At 40.3% G+C, this 20,697-nt stretch overlaps 1 protein-coding gene across 3 annotated transcripts in view; it reads right to left on the reverse strand.

The window, feature by feature from the left end:
* The window catches only part of LOC146556872 (protein TANC1-like), a 112,325-nt gene extending 91,628 nt beyond the window's left edge, over positions 1-20,697 (reverse strand). For all 3 annotated transcript variants that reach the window (XM_085250611.1, XM_085250610.1, XM_085250609.1), the window contains exons 1-2: positions 20,546-20,697; positions 7,163-7,256 (exon numbers count right to left, since the gene is read on the reverse strand). In XM_085250611.1, coding sequence (XP_085106737.1) covers positions 7,163-7,223 — 61 coding nt within the window. In that variant the 5' untranslated portion in view covers positions 7,224-7,256; positions 20,546-20,697. The remainder of the gene's footprint in view (positions 1-7,162; positions 7,257-20,545) is intronic.

The following is a 20,697-nucleotide window of genomic DNA, read 5'->3' on the forward strand; positions in this document are numbered from 1 at the left end:
TGTTACATTTTGTGCATTTCAGTGTCAGGGCAAGGAAAAAAGAGAAGCAACAGACTTGAGGTTGTCATTGAAGTACAGGTTGTTAATATGTGCTTTTCCTGGAAAATGCTAGCCAGCTTCAACAATCAAAAATAGCTTGACAATCCAAAATCTATATATATGGAATGTGATCAAAAATGATTACAACCATCACTCTTAAAAGTCCTTCATTATGTGATGCGAAATGTCCTGCTCCTAATGTTTGTTGTAGCAAAAAGTAACCTCGAGGTGGGCCAACCAGGCTCACTGCTTTTCCCTGGAGTCCATATTTTGCTTTTCAGAAGGAAAGACAGGGAGTGTCTAATGTGGATACACCTGAGGTTTGTGGGCATCCAAGTCTGCATGTGTGTTTGGGTGTTTGTGCATTTGCACATGAGTGTGTGTCTAAGTGAAAGATGTGGTTTGAGCTACGCCCTGCTAATCGTTGCCTGCTGGCTGTGCAGTGCTTTGATAGCCGTGTAGGTCTGTGCACTGAATGGTCTCCTTTGTAAATCAGGTGCATTCTTTCTCCACCATTTCAGGTCCTACCGCAACTGCCTGGACATGAAAAACTACATAAACATGACCGGGAGCAAAATGGGAAACAAAAACCCATTTCACACCTATCACCAGTTCTCTTTGAAATAAAAAAAAGACAGAGACGAATTCAAACACAACTGTAGAGGTGATTTTAAAAGCCTATTTATCACAGATTATTCAGACAAAAGCTGAAGGTTATCACTATAGGCAATCTAGAGCCTCATACCTGGAAGAGTTTTTCTTTTAAGTGGTAAAATCAAGAGGTTATGACAAAAGAGACAATTGTAATGTTCTGAGCTTTACATATGATGGGTAAATCCAAGGATATTAACAATGTATTTTCAGATTGTTTGACACTCATTTATTTTCTGGTTGTTAAGTGGTTGTTCTGTAATGGTCACACAGCGAATGAGCTCTGGAAACTACACTTCCTGTAGCTACATATACTCACAGAGGTTTTCTTTAAGTTTTCTCACAACCACAGGCCAAGCAGGTAGCGTTTCTCCAAATGTCTGCGGATAACATGTATAGAGAAGAGCCTGCCAGCTGTTCAGTGAGAAAAATACAGACAGTGAGGTACTGGAACTTGTGGCAGATTCTGCACCTAGTGGTGTTTGTTAATGTCTGAGTGGAGTGTTAGACATCACGAGACGGTGAAAGAATTTACTGTGATCCTAAACTCACACATGAAGACTGCACCCGAAGCAGCAAAGAACAAAGGCCTCAGAACCTGGGCTTCACGCATCGACATCACACACACACATCCTCTGCAACCAGACAATGAAACAAAACTGTGGGGCGAAAGCAAGTCTGTTTGAGTGTTTTCATTCTGAACCGACGCCATCTCAGAGCAAAGATAACATACAACCAAGCGGGATTTTACATTTCCCTCCCTGTAACAAAAAAAAAAAAAGCTGCCTTTGTTCGAATGGAGAACCTTATATCAAAAGCTCCTTTATGTTTGGACAAATAACTCAGCCACCTGTGGTTATTGTTTACAGAGGAAAGTCTTCCCCTAACGGTAAGATAATCCTAATGGGGCAGCTGTAACAGAGAGAACTCCCTGGAATCTCTGCAATGCCAGCTGTTCTTCTAACACTGTACCTCAACAGAGAGGTGATACACGAGTATGCAGAGCAGAGCTTGCAATAAAATTCACAATAGATGTGAGATTTTACAACATAACAAACCAAAAAACTCTTCCCCTAAAGTACGATCGATTCGCTTTTCTGGCGCCTGCCTTAAAAGATTTAATCTATTCCAACATCACAGCAGTATTTAAAAATCAGAAAGCCACCTGAACAAAAATTCTGCTTTGTTAACCAATTTGCTGTTGTCTGACCTTTAGCAACAAATCACTGTTTTATGTCAAAACACCCAAGAAGCGCACAGAAAGTGCAGAGACAGCACGTACCATTCTCCGCCACAGCTGAGGCAACAAAGTTCTTAATGCCCTCTCTTTCTCTCTCTCAAACACACACACACACACACACACACAGAATGACCAGTACTTTGAATGCGGGTCTTTTACATCACTTAGATTTAGGGCTGAACGATATATCGCATTTGCGATAATATCGCGACATGATCAAGTGCAATTTTCTAACCGCAAAGGCTGCGATTATACTGCGATTATATTATACAATTCATGGGCTGCATCCTCCTGAGGCTGCATTTGTAGACCGATTACGTCACAGCGACGCGCCGAAGGCTGTCCAAATTACTACCATATCCCAGAATTCATAGCGCGGCCCAGCCAAACTCCAGTTTCCAGCAATGGCGGCCGCTACTAAGTTTTAAAATTACTCATACTAATCTTTCTGGGTCACAAAATAAACTTTTAACATATTTTCAGGCGAGAAAGTAGTTGTGTAAACATCAAATATCTGCTCGGTTTATCAAGATATCCCATATTTGCAAAAGTGCTTCGACGTTTTCAGAGGCGTCTGCTACCCACCAGCTCGACAGCTAGCCGGGAGCTCGAGGGTTACTGATGCGGCCGAGAACGGCACAACTCCCGGCACATCATTTTCAGATCACCGCGGAGTTTCGCTGCTCGGGTTAAACGTAATATATAAGTCACTTAGACAACCTAAAAATGTTATTGTTGGGCTTTTTTCAGTGTTTTGTTTGTTCGTGAGTAAATCGGTTTGGCTGAGATTAAAGTTATTAGATTAGATAAAATAAAACTTTATTAATCCCCCGGTGGGTTCCTCCTTGGTTTTCACACAGCTGACTAAACGTCAAACAGAAAACTTATTAAACAGAAGTATGAGACAGTCGAGAATTTACACCAGTGTCTGGTTATATTTTAGATAGCAAGAAGCAGACGGCCGAGTTTATTAAACTCCACCGAGACAGCGGTGACGCTAATCAGAACTAGACCGTCCAATTTCACGCCTTTAAATTTTAAAGGCGTGTTTGTGTGTGTGTTTATACAATTGCTATTATGTTTGCACTTTATGTGTAATGTTACTGACTGCAGAGATCAGTAAGATGTGTGTATTTTTTATTTATTAGTTTTATTTATTTAATATTATTTTTTAATTGAATGACTGTCTAGTAGTTCACAGATGTCGAAAAACTGAGTGTGGTAAAGCCACTGATTTTTTTTAATGTATATTTCTGCAATCTGCACATTGTACTGACTTTCATTTTAATGTTTACACCAGGGTTCCTTGTCAGCACTTTATGCTCAGATGTTTGTAAGCTAAAAATAAACTATTGTGTATGTTCAAATATACTGTTGTGATTGAAGAAGTTAAATAAAAATGTCAGTCATCAATTCATGCATCACCTCATGTCATCATAACAGAGGTCTGTCTTCCAGGAAAGAACAGTTTAAAATTAATGTAATATAGTATTGGCCATACTATATGATGTATTGCTTGTCTTTGTTTAATAATACAGAAGACAAATACCTTAAAAAATAATCGCATATCGCATCGCAATCGCAATATTGGGGCAAAAAATCGCAATTAGATTATTTTCCATAATCGTTCAGCCCTACTTAGATTCCATAAATTTTTCACTTAATCTTCCTGAAATTCAAAGAGTCTGCTCAGGCCGTGAATCGCTTTGAAATGGAATTAAAAGACTTAGAAACTTTGCAAGTCACTGAACCGGTGACAAATTTTTGTTGTTGTGTAAAGCTGCTTATCGTCATGTGTTTGAAGAGCCAACACGTTCTATGCCGTATCAGACCTTGATAATAAAAGTAATGTGACCAAATAGTCCCTTGACAAAAAAAAAAAAAAAAAAAAAAAAAAAAAAAGAACAAAGTTGTCACGTTTTATGGGGGACGTAGTCATTTTCGTATATTGGTTTAACTGGAAAATAGAACCACATCTGGGGTTTGCTTTTCCTTCACATTTAAATGATTAGACCCACAATTCCTCCTAATATTTGCAAACTAGGGCAAGTGGCTGGCCATTATCTGTGGGGACATAAAGCAGGGGTTGACCCCAGGTCTCAGGTCAACAACAGAGTAGCTCCTCCCGGTCCAGCCAGGTGCATGTGTGGCTTCTGTCGCTATACTGACAAACAAAGGGAGAAAAGTCCTGGCAACTGCTGGTAACTGCATATTCGTTGTGTGTACAAGGCTGGTGAATGTGCCGGGAGTCGGAGGAATAAACAGCTGAAACTGTTACCTCAAAGAGTGGACAGCTAGTGAGATTAACACTACATCACCCACAACAGACAGACAACTGTGTGGCAGCTGCTTCAAGCAGCACATGGAGCAGTAAGCCTAAGTAAGTGGGCATTCATTCAGGTATTACGGTAACACATGGTCACACTCAGCAATTAAAGCCGAGCCAAAAATGCAATTTTCCTGGATATATCAGCACGAACTGATGTGAAGAAAGCAACTATTTACTCCTCTCAGTACAGTAAGGCTTCAAAAGGAGAAAGCTACTGGGGCCTCTGTGAAGGGTAAAGAAATGGGCCACTGAGGCCAGTTTGCCAGAAAAAGCATTAAATCTTGGTGGAAAAATGTAGACTCACATGTCTTAACAAAGGTCCTTGGTATGATCTAAAAAACATGGTGACAAACTATGTACTTTACAGGCTGCTAAAGAAAACCAGCTGATTAATTACTTGACTGAACTCCAACTAAGACAAAAAGTTGTCTCCAAGGAACTCACCCAAAGGAAAGTCACCACCGTGCAACAGCATCTTGAGAACATAACTCTCCTTATTCATTTTTGTTAAGTCCGACTGCTGTTATATTAAAAATTAAAGAACAAAGCAGAGCAATTTCATATAAACTCGTGTCATGGCGAGACAGCATCATTATTTCTACCAACCTGATCTTTAAATAGAGGGATGCACCCTCCCAGCAAACACCAGCTACAACAACATTTTAATCTTTATAATGCAATAATTTTCCCAGTGTCCCAAATATCGACCGTAGTGATTCCTATACACAGCATGTCCCTGCTACAATTACCCAGCTCTCAGAAAATGAGAACATCAAAAGGCAACTACCCACAGCAAACTAGTGCCCACTCATGGAATGGCAGACCATAAAAAAGTACTTAAAAGGGATTCACATGGTCAATTTCAAACAGATTCCTTGCAGATTGACTACAGGAGAGGCAAGTGGGAAGGAGGAGGAAACGAAGGAGGAAGGACCTAGGAGGAGCACAAGATGGAGAGACTAAATTAGCAAGCTGTGTGTTTTTGTGGTCTTGGCAATGGGGAGATCCCAAAGGAGAGCTAATGACTGTAGTGGTATCTGGCATGGGGGCCAAGTTTCCTTTACTGTTTTAAAGTCGCCTCCAGTCCATAGCCACCAAGTCATGACCAACATATGCTGAGCTCTCGTGCAATTATACGATTATCAAGGTCGTTCCTCCCACTTATTTCCATTATATGCTGCTGAGCACATTTTACAGACATTTTGTCCTTCTGGATCTTCTGAAGAAAGGAAAGTCTGTAGAGTCCAGCCTCTAAGGACGCTTAGAGGGCCAGAAAAAAAAACCAGACTTATAAGACTAATAAATAATCATTTAAAAAATGCATGTACATAATGCGTAGTGTATCCAATCATCAGGTTTTATGTATTCCTAACTACATTTTAAGTCCCAGGAAGGGCAAGATTATAAAGAGATGATCTGCCAGCAACTTTTTATGACATTACCTACATTTCATTGAGGTCAAGTAACTAAATAAACTGTTAAAGCCCAGAAAATAAAGATATATAACAGATATACAGGCCACATGCAGGCACAACAGTGGGGCAAAGGTAGCAGTTGTAGCTGACCTCTCAACCATAAGAGCCCTAAACAACAGAAAGGAGTGGCAAGACTTTTATTGTCCCAGCATGAGAAAAGGAGGCAGAGCCACTTCAGCTTGATGGATGGGTTCCAACTGGGAAACTGAGGCTGGGGATAAAGACTTCTATCCCGCCATAAAACTCTGCTGCTCTTGGTCTTCACACACCCAGTAACTTCTGTGTTTAAGTGTGGAATAACAAGAAAACTACGCTATCTGAGTGATTCATACAGGCTAGACAGGTTGCAACACCTTCATTAAGGAAAATGTATACAAGGCTGCAGTGCTCAGATCTCAATCCCTTAATGTACTGGAAAGCAGTCGAGGTGATGTGGTGAAGTATTGTGTGTGTGTGTCTGTGGAAAGAAAGTCACGGTTTCCCCTTTAATTTTAACACCGGCTGTTGAGTGAAACAATCACATCAGACAAAGGATGATAGAGCACGATAGAAGGAGCTATGAGACATCTACCGTGCACACTGTAGACTGTTTGAACCAGACTTCTGAGGCAAGCCCTCAGGTGCTACAGCAGGTCTAGGCTGGTAGGTGCAGTATAAGCATAAATGGTCAACCTGCTATTTCAAGACACGTCTTTGGAGAAAGCCATTGCACGTACAAGTAAACAATGTATTGCTAAGACTGACTCATGATTAGTCATTTTGGAAAGGCCCGATGCAAGCTTCCAAAGTGAAACATCTGTTATGACACAACGGTCACATTGCATCTCCAGTCAAATCAAAGATAGAAAGAAAGAAGGTATCCTGCTCTGATCTCACAGTTAGAGATGTAGCAATGGCTGCGTGATTTCCGTCTATGGCGCGCTGTGTCACCAGTGACCTACAATGTGTGAGATCATATAGCTGTCATTTCTTCCCACACCATCTTTTACCAAAACTGGAAAACTCCCCGCATAGAGGACAAGTACAGGAAGAGCTTTAAAGTTCAAGTGCACATCTTAGGTTTTTCCTCAAGTACCATTCTAGTTATGGCAACAGTGTTTACAGATATCTAGAAATGAAGCACTGGTTTGTTTTGTTTTTTTTATAGGTCAAATGGAAAAAGTTATTTTTTTCCCCCCCACCATCAGTTTTGTATATTTGCCAAGAGCACACTTCAGATTTAGCTTTCTCTTCTGTTCTCTTCAGCTCACTTAACTCACTTCGGTTATCACATTCTCAATCTTTAACTAGAAGGCAATCTGTGAAGGGTACTTCATAAAGCTTAGTCAGGAATGAATTTATAAACTCTGAATGTAGCTTTAGTGTCTTGGTGTTTGGGGTATCTGATTCCTGGATCCTAGCTGTTTTTCTTCCAGATTTTACACATACCTGAATCCTTCTTGCTCCCCTTGCCTCCATCTCTGTTCTTCTTCAGCACTGCCTTGAACATGGCAAGATTCCTGGAATCCTTTCTGCAGAGCCCCTGGGGTTAAAGCAAATAAAAACATTCATTAACCCACAGTCACAACAGGATAACTGAGATGCATCCATTGTCAGTCTAACAAAACAGAGGCCGTTTTCTGTATTCACGTGCAAATAAGAAAACAGATTAAACACACGATGCCTTTTTTGTTGTTTTTAATCAAGAATTAAGCAAAAAAAACAGGCCAAATGTGTCCTCAAGCTTGGAACACAGCAATGGCAAAACAGTGTACTGTATATCTGCATTTCTATCTGTTTAGCTGGCACTCGCCCGGGAGTGTTCCCACAGCACTCCCACTCCTGCAGGTCATCAGTGGAGGGGAGCATGGAAAGAATGCTCTAATATTTAAACAGAAAAGGACAAGTTCTGCTATCTTGTTATGCAGGAAAACAGTCGGTCGAATGTCCTGAATTCCACATGCAATCGACGCTACGGGGCTGCACTTGGGTGTTTACAACTGATATCCATGGTTCCTCCCAACCCTGTGTTCATTTTGAAACCTTAGAGTTAAACGGTATAACATGAACTCAAGGTCTGGCCTGGATGTTCTTGCTTACTTTGGGATTATTTATAGTCTTTACGTAGCTGGACAACAGTAAAAACATTCATAACACAGCGTTGCCTAGAACAGTTAATTGTGTGGGATTTTTGGTTACCATCCCTCTGAACACATTACAGGCTCCTACAGTACTGTATTAATAGCAGCAGAGCAATCTTTCCAATGAAGAGAAAAGAATGGTTTCAACCAAATAAGGATATGCCATGTGCAAACAAAACATAGTTCTTAACCCAGAGGCCAGGCTTCACAAATCTAGGTCCTCTTACTGCTTATTGAAAGAGGCTTCTGAATCAACCTTTTCCCCCCTATACACCATTTTTTTATTTTGTTTTTTTAATCCTTTACCTTTTTATACCCAAAAACAAACCTTAACAAGAAATGCACCTGATTTGTCATAGTATAAGACATGTGCACACTAGGGCTGTTCGATATAACTATATATATCGGATGACGATATAAAAACATCTATTGTTTCATTTTACGCTATCGTTTGTTTCGTGGTGTCGCAAAATAAACTGTTTACGACAATATTTTTTCATTGTTCTGATGGTCACTGTAGTGGCTATATTAATTTCTTAAAGTTCTCTCTTTCTCTTATATTTTATATACCCACACTACTGACGGACAAGCGCCTGTTTTTATGCGTTGTCTTTAGCAACAGCGAGGGTAACACCTTCGCGTGTCCGCTTGTTTATGTTCCACATAAACCTTTCACAATAAAGCTCAGGATCCTGTTGAGACTTTTCAAAATAAACTGAATCACGTGAAAGAGCAGATTATTTACGGATGAGAAGTTAAAAAAAAAAAAAAAAAAAGAGCCGCCAGGTGCTAAAAAAATAAACCTTAGACTCAAACATTAGAACAGGCTTTTCCCCGCAGCACGCCGTGTAATAAATACTCACAAAGAAAACGGCGGCCGTTACAACTTATGTCTAAAAATGTATAGTTTCATGCATCGGTTAAAACAATCGACTCCGGGTAAAGGACGCGCAGCTGGAAACACTTCACGCATGTGTAGAGGCAGAGATATTGCAGTTCATGACATCACAGTGCAAAATTAGGAGGAGTTGGTAGTTTCTGTGTGGGAGCTCGCTGCTCATCGCCACAGTAACAATAAACATTACGCAGGTGAACCCAAAGGAAATGAGAAACGCCCTCTTAAAACTCTAAAAGCCAACATGACAAATTCCTTCCATCCCCCCCATCACAGCCACTGGACACAAACACACACACAAAGTCAGCACCCAGTGAGAGAATGAGGTTCACCTCTTCAGGCATGGTATACAGTTAATCATTCCTAATTCTGAGCTATGCGTCTATCAGCTGTTTGCATCAGGTGCGGAGTTACAATGTACATATTACTTGAAAGAAAGCCAACCATGTGTCATCACTGTCGTAATGACAGCTTAAATAAAAGCACAATGATGACAGCATTATTAAAAGTCCGTGAGCATTTTAGCTCCGGGAAGGGAAAACGTAGAAAGATTGCTGCATACAGTGTAATGGAGAGTGATTCGAGACACTGGCATAGATACACTCTAGCCAACCCAACACAATTATGACACAAGGTTGCAACAGCCACAGGTGGTCACGGAACAACAGCTGGTAAACTAAAGTACTGTGTTACAAACACTGCTTTGTTTAAACTCCCCAAAGCATCAAAAATGAAAAACCTTAAAATGATATTGGTGCCAATTAGATCTACACTCACTGGCCAGTTCACATGTTCATTGATAAATGCGGGCAGGTAATCGTCCAATCATGAGGCAAGAACTCGATGAATTTGACTTACTGCAATGAAACTGATACAAACTGTAAATACAGTCAAGATGACCATATTTACTGGGAAGTTCCACCATTGGATGAAAGGTGATTTAAGTGACATGATATCAGTGCCAGATGGAGTGGAGTGAGTATTTCAGACACTGCTCATCTACTGGGATTTTTTCCACGAAAACACTGAAAAACAAAGAAGCAGTTCTCTGGGAGAAAAATGCCTTACTGATGTCAGAGGTTAAAGGAGAAGGGGACAAAACGCTTTGAGCTAATAGGAAGGCAACAGTAACTCAACTAACCAGTCTTTACAACTAAGCTATGCAGAAGAGCATAGCTCCGCACAACACTTCAAACCCTGAAGCAGCAGAAGTCCACATCTTAAAGCAAATGTTCAGCTAAGAACACTGAAACTGAGGCTACAATTCACACATATTCACAAGAATTGAACAACATAAGATAGTGAAAACATTGCCTTGTCTGATTAGTCTAAATTTCCACTGCAGCATTCAGATGGTCAGAATTTGGCAGCAAGAAAGCACGGATCCATCCCGCCTTGTATCAACAGCTCAGGCTGCTGCTGGTGTTGGTGTTGGCCCTGGTTAGGAGTAGGGGGGGTAAATGAATATTGTTACTGATCATGCTCATCCCTTTAAGACCACAGTGTGCCCATGTTCTGAAGGCTGCTTCAAACAGGAAAGCACATCATGTCACAAAGCTCTAATTATCTCCAAATGTTTTCTTGAACATGACAATGAGTTCACTGGACTCAAATAGCCTCCACAGACAGCAGAGTTCAATCCAGTAGAGCACCTTTAGGATGCGGTGGAACAGGAGATTCTCATCATGGATGTGCAGCAACTGTGCTCTGCCATGAAAGCTTAAGGCTACTCTGAAGGCCCAACCTAATACTTACGGGGTGTACCTACTAAGGTGACCGGTGAATACACTGTTATAGATCAAAATGTAAAAAAAACAGACAAAGTAGGATGATTTTCATAACAAACTAAGTGTCTTCATTAAGTCTTCTGGATAATCACGAACAACATTTTGTGTTAATGCCGCCTAAGCCTTGCATTGTTTTTATTGGCACTGGTTGTGGGGAATCCTGAAAAAGGTTAATGAAATCAAAGCTTAATCCCCACGACAGCAGAAGTAATTCGATCAGCATAGCAGGGCTATAAATTTGACATTTGTAAGACAGTCCCCTCAGAGAAGAAGCACGAACCGCATGCTACGCAGAGCGATGGGAATCAATATTCTTTAAGCCTTCAAGGTCTGGTTCATCCCAGTGCACAAAGCTGTGTTTGTATATTAGCATGGCCCCTTACTAGGGGCCTCTCAAAATTAAAACAGAGCAGTGCAAGTGCCACCAAGGCTCAAGGGTCTGCAGAAACAACATTTACCCAGTGAAAAAGCAGGAGTAGCAGTAAATTTGCTGCTGCTCTTGTTTATTTGAGGCAAATTGTCATAAAGTTCCAACAGACCATCTAAAGGGATACACACAAAAGACCGCATCATGATTTTCCCACTGCTAGCATTTTAACCAAACATACATGTCAGCACGAAGACCTTCACACGAGAGCTGTCTGTTACTCTGTAAAAGCTCAAGGCAAAAATAAAACTGACTCCAATCTGCGGTATAATGTCAAGGCAGCTTCCCTTTTAGAAAAAAAAGAAATTGGAGCCTGGGTGGGTTAAAAGGAGCCTCGGGTTATCCATATATTTGTTTTCCAGGTCATTCCCAATGTGACACAGTTCAAATCCAGACAGGTTACGAAACACCTGCACAATGCCGACGTGACATGTGGTTAATGGGGCCAGCTCGCTATACCATAGTCATCTGAGAAGATGCCTATATAGAGAACAGAAAGGGGATTGTTTGTCCTGATTACATCTGGTGGGGGAACATTTAACAAACACTGATGCTGGTGAGTTAGTCTGCTTTGCACTTTATTAAGTGGCAAACAATAGAGAGTGCACCCTCAAGCTCAGATGAGCTTCCAGCATTGGAGCAAACAGCTATTTTCCACCCCTTGCGTTCATCTCTTTCCTGTTGATATGCCCTGCCAGCTCTCTTCATCAACTGATTCTACATGACTGACTGCTCTCAGTTTTCCACCCTGTTGTCATAGCAACATGGAAATTCTCACTTTGGGCTGACCTTCAAGCTGGTTTATCAAACAAGCTAGCCTAGAAGCAAACTAGTGAGACTTCAAAATTCTCATGTGAAATCCGTAATTATCTCTTTTATTTGCTGTCCATTCGCTGGGTGCAGGAAACAGGCCTAGCCTGGCCTGTGAGTTCAAGGGTCCATAAACAATGGGGCAAGTTAGCTAACAAACCTTTGAAAGAGGAAGTGCTGGAAGTAGGTAGAGAGGAAAGCGCAGTCTGAGTGTCAGCCACTGTAAACAAAAGGTTGTTATTCACACTAAAGCAACTGGAAGAGAAATAACAAAAGGACAGATATTTTATGGCACTTCTCTACCGGTTTGACTCAAGTGTTTCCTGCTCAGCCTTTTCCCTGCACCAGCCTATAGGAAGCAGGCCTTCATCTTGTAATTAGGGGGAAATACCTTGAAATATTAATGGATGACTTAAACATTGTGATTAACCCACAAACAAATTACACAGGTGATCATATGGTCTGCTATCCAGGTTTTTCCTGAGCTAAAGGTGGTAATATTTGGAGAAGAAAATGGAGTACTAAGCACTTACTAGCATGCTTTGTTAGCCTGATGGTCTTTACCATTAAGCATACATGAGCACATATAGTTTGTGAGCATTAAACATGCTCCAAAAAATAGTAACACCAAATACATGGTCAAGACCATCTAGTTCAGGGATTCGAAATAGCATAAATGGTATCTAGCAGGCAAGTAGGGCCAAAACTGCCATGGATTAAGGATTACTGTCATTATAACAGCTGAATTATTTAAAGAAAAAGTCACCCCTTTCACAGCTTTTAGTAGTAAACTAGTAAAGAGATTTAAAAAATTAAAATATTTTTTTACTGTTCTAAAGTTGAACATTTTCACCAGGACGTCTATAGTAATTGCCTCACTACTGTAAAAGTCACCGCATCACACTGCTATACACAAAAACTGTTCTAAGTTAAACCAAGTTATGTCTCTGTAATGGGCATGTGGTATCAAACAACTTACAAATGTCAAAAAATCAGTATGCATGTATGCATCTTGGAACTCTGAAAGCCAGTATGACAAATGAGTATACAAAAATAATGAGAAACCCAAAGAGGTGACACCATTTGTGCCAAACAAGTTATGAGAGAAAAGAAAGAGCAGAAGCAAAACCAATGAGTGCACTCTGGTCACCATTTGATTCAAAGGTCTGCATAGTCTGAATGAATCATGTGTACAAGTTGCAGCAGCCTTAAGGATACACCAGTGTCAAAGAAATGGACTAGAAATCAAACCTACTACCTCCCTGTAGCTGAAATGGACTTAAATGCTCTCATGTTCCTGTTATTAGAGCTAATATTCAAGTTTCTGTAGTCAAGAAATGCCTTTAAGCATCAGAAAAAGCAGTGGTTTATAGTATCATATTTCCAATGCATAAACTTTCCCAGAACACAAAGAAGCCTTTGAAGAACTCGGCAACGTGCATTTCTACAGGAAATGAAGGACTACACATTTCTAATAATAATAATACTAATAGGGCAAAGTAATACCATCACATCAACTACTACATGGCTTGTAAGTAATATCATGTGGCTTGATCATTTCAGCAAATTTAACAAATATCATGGGAAAACGTTTCAAAACAATGAGAAAAAAGGTCAGTACTCCTTTGTTTGTTTACTTTTAGCCAGTAGAAAATCATCATTTCATCAAAGGCCGCGACAAATCCAAGGTTCGAGCTTGGGGCAAAATAAGCTTGGTTCTTATTGAGGATGACGAGCCAAATGGCTTAGTACAAAACTTCAAAAGATAACAAATCTGATCTACTTATAAGACTGGCATGAGAAGCTTCAAAATAGAAGAAAATCTTTCCCAACAGGCAAAACAAAAAAACAAAAAAAATTTGCAGAAACAAAACTTTATCTATTACAGCAGCTGAAGTAACCATTCATTAACAGAAAGTTCAGGTGCGTGCCAAGCTTCAAACTCAAGAGCGTGTTTTACCCCCTTTTGTCCTTTTGTCTATCACCTGAGATTACATAATGGCAATAAACAGTGTTTAACTGACTTTAGCATCAGTGAATAAGTAGGACAGTTAGTAAGAATGGAGTAAAAACAGTGCCTTTTGTGTTCGGTTATACCCCTAATCCCTGTGTCAGCAGTGAAAATGAGTGAACCTGTTTGGTTTTATCCATGAACCATTGATCTAGAAGCGTTAAGGCATGTTTAATGGGCTAGTGAGTACTCTGAATATGGAGTTACATTTCGGGGTCTGGAAACTAAACCTGGCGTGGGAATGTCAGAGTAAGGCAAGACCATGCAGTGAATTTGCATAAAACAGCACTAATTTAGATAAAGATCACTAGGTACTATGAATTTACGGATGAGCCGGCATGGTTTCCGCTCTTCGCTCCCAGGTTAGACCACCTCCGATGTAACTCCACACTGAGTAACAATGTTGCGTCAATTTCCGTCCTCATCTCTTGTTCTCAATAATGACTAAACTCTCTTATCACTCTGATACTAAATTGCTGCAGCAGTGAAGTGGAAATAAAAATCTGCAGTAAAAATAAATAAAGCCAAATCGTTGCTACTTGGACTAAGTTTGGTATTCACTTCTGTGAGAGACTGGTATTTGAGTAAGAGTAAAACATTAACAAGCAGTGCGCAAAGTCTACAGGAAGTCCACGCAACACATCTCTATTAAGGTTTTATCAATCAGTGAGTCACAAAAAGAATTATAGCAAGGCGCCAGTGCACCAAACAAAAAAAAGCATTACAAATGACAGATCTTCACCGCCGTGTTTGCACTTTTGTATTTCCATTCATTTTTCATAAAATAGTAATAATGAACAAACAAATATCAATAAACACTTGAGACAGGTTACCATTCTGTAAGTTGGCAATATGGCTCCAAAATGACGAAGTTTTTCAGGTGTGCGTTTTACCAAAAAACGGGTAAACGCTGACATACAATTGGTCTGGGTACAAAACATTTGCACACAGCAGCTCTTTGTTGACGACTGGCTCATCGGTTTGTGGGAACCCAAACACTTCCATACTTCCAAACATAACCAATGTATTTATGTAGACCAGGAGAACATAAAAGCAAGTGCAAAACAGCACACGTTCCACAATGGCGACATATGGCCACAGTAAAACTGTTAACAAACCATCGAGTTTGGCTTTCCTGGTTTCTTCGTCTACAGCAACCTTCACGGGTGCTTGCTGCAGACTGGTCCAGCCCACTCTACAATGAAGGAGAGCAACAAGCCGCACACAGATGAGAGTACAACTCACACAACTATGTGCAATTTGCAGACACCAGTCACACATGCAAAGGAGATATTGCACACAGGTCATCGCACATTCCTCCCACAGACTCTAAACTAGTGTCAACTAAATAATCATCAAATTCATTTGAAATACAAATAAAGTGAATACTCCAAATAGTGTGTTGTGCTGTTTTTACACGTTCTTTTGGTTTATATATATGACCCTCTCTCTTTTTATCACCGCATCTCTGGAGTTCTCAAAAATAGCTTGAAAATGTAAATCACTAACAGCTGGCACCAAGAAGCACCTCCAAACAATCACGTGATTTAGACACACACAGCCTAACCACATGCTCAGATATGGGAAAACATACACACTATACTCGCTCTCACACCTGGACTTTCAACTTATACTGCAGGAAACGCCGGGCATTTTTTATGGCTATTAAATTCTGCAAATGTCAACAGCATTACTGAAATACAAGACAAACTCCAAATAAATGGCTGTGATTCTGCAGTGTTTTATTAGATGACCCAAGGGGAAATGTGGCAATTAAATGGTAAGGAAAGTCATTTGATACACAAGCTGCCATTCCCTTTATGAAACTTGAGCTAATGCAATTACACAGCTTTGCCACTTTGCCAAAAGGTGTGTACATAATCTGTCGTCCCAGCACCGAGAATGCGACAGAATATTTCCTGATGGTGATGTTATGTTGCGTCTGACACATGCACATCTTTTAAAGAGTAAACATAAAATAGGCTGGTATAATACTCTTGCAGGTAGAGCAGGGCGATATGGCCAAAAATATTTATCACGATATATATTTGAAAATTTGTGATAACGATATAACCGACGATATAATTGATGCGAGACAAAATACAACTCCACAACATTACTAGCGCAAAAAGACAACCTTCCATTTATTTTCACTTAAACAAGAAGCTGGTTTTTATGTACATTAAAGCTTTATAAAAATGTAACAGTGCAAATGCAAATTCCTTGCTGAAAGTTTAACCAAAAGGCATTTCCAGTAGAAATGGGCTGACATATCCTGAGCATAACCATGTATAATATCCACTGAAGTTAAAAAGAGGTGCTTTGCAACATTAAACTGTAGTGTGCAGTACGTATTTTTCGGACCATAAGGTGCACGGGATTATAAGGCACATTAAGCGAAACAAAGCAGTCAGATAAATCAAACTTGATTAAACTCATTCTTCTTGCTTCCTCCACTTCTGTACCATTGATTCATTAATGTTGAATTCTCTGGCAGCTGCTCTATTCCCATGTTGTTGCAGTATATTAATGACTAACCTCGTATTGTGGATGGATTATCTCAGTTGTTCTCCTGACTGAAGTTTGGTCCGTTTACAGCATCCTGCCATGCGATTGCATTTGTTTCTAACCATGAAGAACCTTCACGTTAACTTTTATAAGTGGAAAAGTGTTAGTGTTCGTCCTCCAGCTTCACTGTTTATGTTATGCTAACATAGCTGTGTATTATATACCAGCTAGCCCAACTTCAGTAACCCTACAAACGTCACTGCTGTTTAGTTTCCTGTCTTCATTTATGTTGGAAGTGATAGCAGAGCTGTACGTTTGATTTTTTTCAGAAATCTCTCAGTCAGAACATGCAATATCATGCTTAGGTAACTAGCGAAACTAGCGAGCTAACTTCCGCTAGCTTCCTGCTAACTTCTAACTCCGTTAAATGTAATAACTTTTGTTTTCATGGATGCCTGGAAGTTAAACTTTATAGTTACACCTGGTAAAGCAGCAATGCTGATCGTTTTATTAAAGATGAAAGAATTTAGACAGTTTTTAACTCTAAGTGATGCTGCAGTGTTGTTTGACCTGACGTATACGGAGTTCAGGACCCAGATTACTCCCAGATTTAAGAGCATCTTAGTCCGACAAATATGACAATAACAACGGCCGCTTGCATGTTCTGCAAAAAAATGTGCTTTGTCGTGTATCTGACGGACAAACGCCAAACCAGTTCCACATCACGGAAGTTGCACCATTTTTACAAACCAATTCTGGTTCATCTGTTTCACTCAACAATCGGCCATGTGCGTATGAAAACAAAGGCACTGCGCATGCGCGTTTTACTCCCATTCTATCGCGATATTTCATTTTCCTATCGTTGCCTAACATTATACCGGTATTACCGTGAACGGTATAATATGGCCCAGCCCTACTTGCAGGTTCTTATGATAACTTCAACAGAGCGCCTACCCCACAGGGTGGCACCAACTCCATAACAGCCTGCAACAATTTGTGCTTTGTTCAGGTTCCAAGAGCTCAAGGGGGGTAACCGTTTCTGCTTTATGTCATTATGTCACAACATGCCCTAAAACCACTTTAATGGCTTTGAGATGCAAAAGTGTCTCGCATGTGTTTTCTGTAAATTCCACACACAATGCGCATCATAATCTTCCTCTTGATATATAACGCAGAGGGGATTCCTTCCTTGAAAGTTTCCACATTCATCAGACACAAACCGTCGTTAAGCTTTTCAAACGTAGATGGAAATCACATGGCTACGGTCACAAAATCCTGCAATTGGCCTTCGCTTTGCAACTGCAAACAAGTCGACTGGAAGCTGTCCAGCAGTTTGAGTGACAGCTTTGGCACGTCTTAACGCACCAAACCAAAACAGACAAGTATGTGTAACAGGTTAGGGATAAAGTAATCTCTAAAATCAGATATCTGTATATGAAGATGCAGATTCTGAAAGCAAGAAACGAGATTATTGCTACAGGAAACATTCTGATTTGCACTGATAGTAAATCTGTGCAATCACATTTCAGAAGGTTTTGGTAGCATGCAAGTAAATCATGTGAGGGAAGAGCTAAACAAAAAATAAGTTGCAATTAATCATGACAACGGATGGAGTTTCATGGAGACTTATATGTAACACAGTAGCACTCTTAAACTTTTTGCTAATGTAGTTACAAAATAGGGCACTCCCATAAGGCTACACACAAGCTAATGTGCAGTAAGACCCTTACTCACACCAGATTTTTACACCAAGGCTTTCAGAACCCATCCGGTAGGCTCACATATGGAGTCCTGAACCCTACAAGCCGCTAAAAATCTGGCTTTCCTGTTGGAACCATGGACTGGGTCCTTTCAATAGGACAAAACCATTATCCTTATTATAAGCACCAGCTCAGTGTGTGCTGTCTGTCAGGTCACTGGCTCCAGTAACCTTCCCTCCTCAGCCATAACAATACGACTCTGATGCCAGCATCTGTTATAAGCCAACTGGCTGAGGACCATGGGAACCAGGCTCTGCAGAGAGTGGGAAGCAGACTCTTGAGGGACTTTCAATAAGATGACTGCCCTGCAATTCAAACACCTCATAACAGACAATTGGGGTAGTTCTAGCCTTGGCACAGAGGCATGCAAATCCTCTCTAATGGTTTCATAATCAGCGTAAAATTGCCTGAAATTATGTCGGAAAGTTAATACAGAGCATATTCCCGTTAACTGACCATCAGCATGATTGTCGGCAGCAAAGCCTGTCCCACCTGTTGAGTCTGAAATGGGGGGGGGGGGGGGGGGGGGGGGGGAAATCAACACTAGAGAGGCAAAGTGCCCTCGGAGCTAAAATGAAACAAGCAGCTGAGTGGAGGAAATAGCAAATGTTGTGGCAGCTTCTCTCAAGGCTGAACGCCTGAAGGCTTTAAGGTTATGAAGACTTTATCAGAGACAGTGATCAGAGAGCAAGTTGAATCTATGACTTCACATGCGATCAACGATCAAAGCTTCATCCTGACATTTACAAGCAATTTCTGAGGAGGTGAAAACAAAAAACTGGAACTTTGATTTTCAGAGCACCTGGCTTAGTTACAGGAGGATTCCTCTACGGAAATATGCTGAAAGCAGCAGAACTCATATCCAGCCAGTGGTCAAACAACTTCAATGACTCAATTTATGTGGGTGGAAAAGATTACAGTCCTACAGCTATATCTGGATTTGGTTTTGCTTTCAAAACCACCGCATCCAATCAGAAAATACAGAGCATTAGCATCAAGCAAGACCACACGGTCATAAGAAAAGTAATGACCTTTCTGGAAATCATCTGTGTCCTAATGAGAGGACAATACAATTATCACTGTTCTTCCTCAGCAAGCTGATAACAGACACGAACCACTATATGAAACTTTCAGACATGCAGTCTAAAAAATAAACACAATCCACTGAACATTGATATGAGTTAATCTTATCACTGGAAATCTCTATGAATAGAACCCTGAATTCAAGTGTTCCTCCTGCCTCCATTTTTTAATGCCCATGAACCTTTTCCTCTAAAAGGGGAAAATAACGTTGACAGTGCATAAGATGATGCGCGCACAGTGTTTACACAACACATTGATGGCCACATCTGGTCCATAGCTACCCTCACCTCACTTCTTATCGGATTACTGGTGATAAAGTAATTTAGGTCACTTCAACACTGTGTAGCATGCGAATCTGCACCAATTAAATCTTAAATTCCAAATATTTATTTTCATTTGACATTTTATCGACTATACAGAAACTCTGCAATGGTCTTTCTTCACCTTCAATGAATAGTCCAACTCTGAAATGGGTTTTCCCCAGTTATTCTGACACACATGTGGGCAGTTGGATGATTTCCCCCAGTGGATGAATTTTATCTGCTGTATCCGATTAATTTTGTAGTCCTTACATCTAGTTTCCCGTTTCTTATATATTTGCATGACTGACTTTAAGGATTATTATACCAGGGATCCACCCATATATCAACTGAACACACCATGTGGTGTGGACCAAGGCCATCCCATCCTTGACTCATACTGTATTTCATTCAAAGCCTTAGAATGACACCAGAAACGTTTAAAATGCTTAGACATGAAAAAACCTGCCTGGAAAGTGATGCTTTTCCGACCTTTCTATAATTCTCTCCACACGAAAACAGAAATAAACAACAACTACTGCTACTTACTGAAAACTGTGCTCAGAATTTTGCAATGGAGTCACTATATTTTTTAGAGATTTTTGCAGATGAGGCCATTTTAAAAATTATTGCCATCGAGTAATCGATTAAAATGCCACCTCTTTAGTCAGTATTTATGAAACAAATCTTTTTAATTACTTTGATTAAATTTACTTTAGTTGCTTTAAAGTTGTTTCCTTTGAGTTTAACATCCAAATGAATGGAAACTTTACCTGCTAAAAAAAAGCGATTTTTTTTTAACCCACTTACCGAATAACTACCCTTAAAGTTGACCTAATTTAGCATCTCAGTAACGTAAAGTAAAAGCAGCAGAGAAACCAACTCGAACAAAGAGACTGAATATGTCTGTGCCACTGAAAATAAAAATCCCAATGACTGCTGTCAGTCCCGTTGGTTTTGAAGACTGCTCAATGGGCATGTCCCGACATTCCTCCCAACAAACTGCCACTAAAACTCTCACGCTTTAACACTACTTCTCCCAACTGGTGAACAAACTAACAACAACGACGACGACCACACAAACAATCTGTGAATACGCTTTAAATCTTACCTGATAAATGTCATGGATATTAAAGTCCTAAAAGTTTCACCAGCACTCTGAGCGTATCTCCACACGAGTTCAATCCCCACTTGCTCCACCAAGGTAGGCTACGGGACGTCGGACTCCTCCTTCTCTCGCATGAGGTCATCTGTGGGAAGGAT

Source organism: Mchenga conophoros, linkage group LG16 (genome assembly GCF_057382185.1).
Source record: "Mchenga conophoros isolate Kocher_MC1m ecotype Shallow Benthic linkage group LG16, M_conophoros_male_GT1.1, whole genome shotgun sequence".
Taxonomy (NCBI): Eukaryota; Metazoa; Chordata; class Actinopteri; order Cichliformes; family Cichlidae; genus Mchenga; species Mchenga conophoros.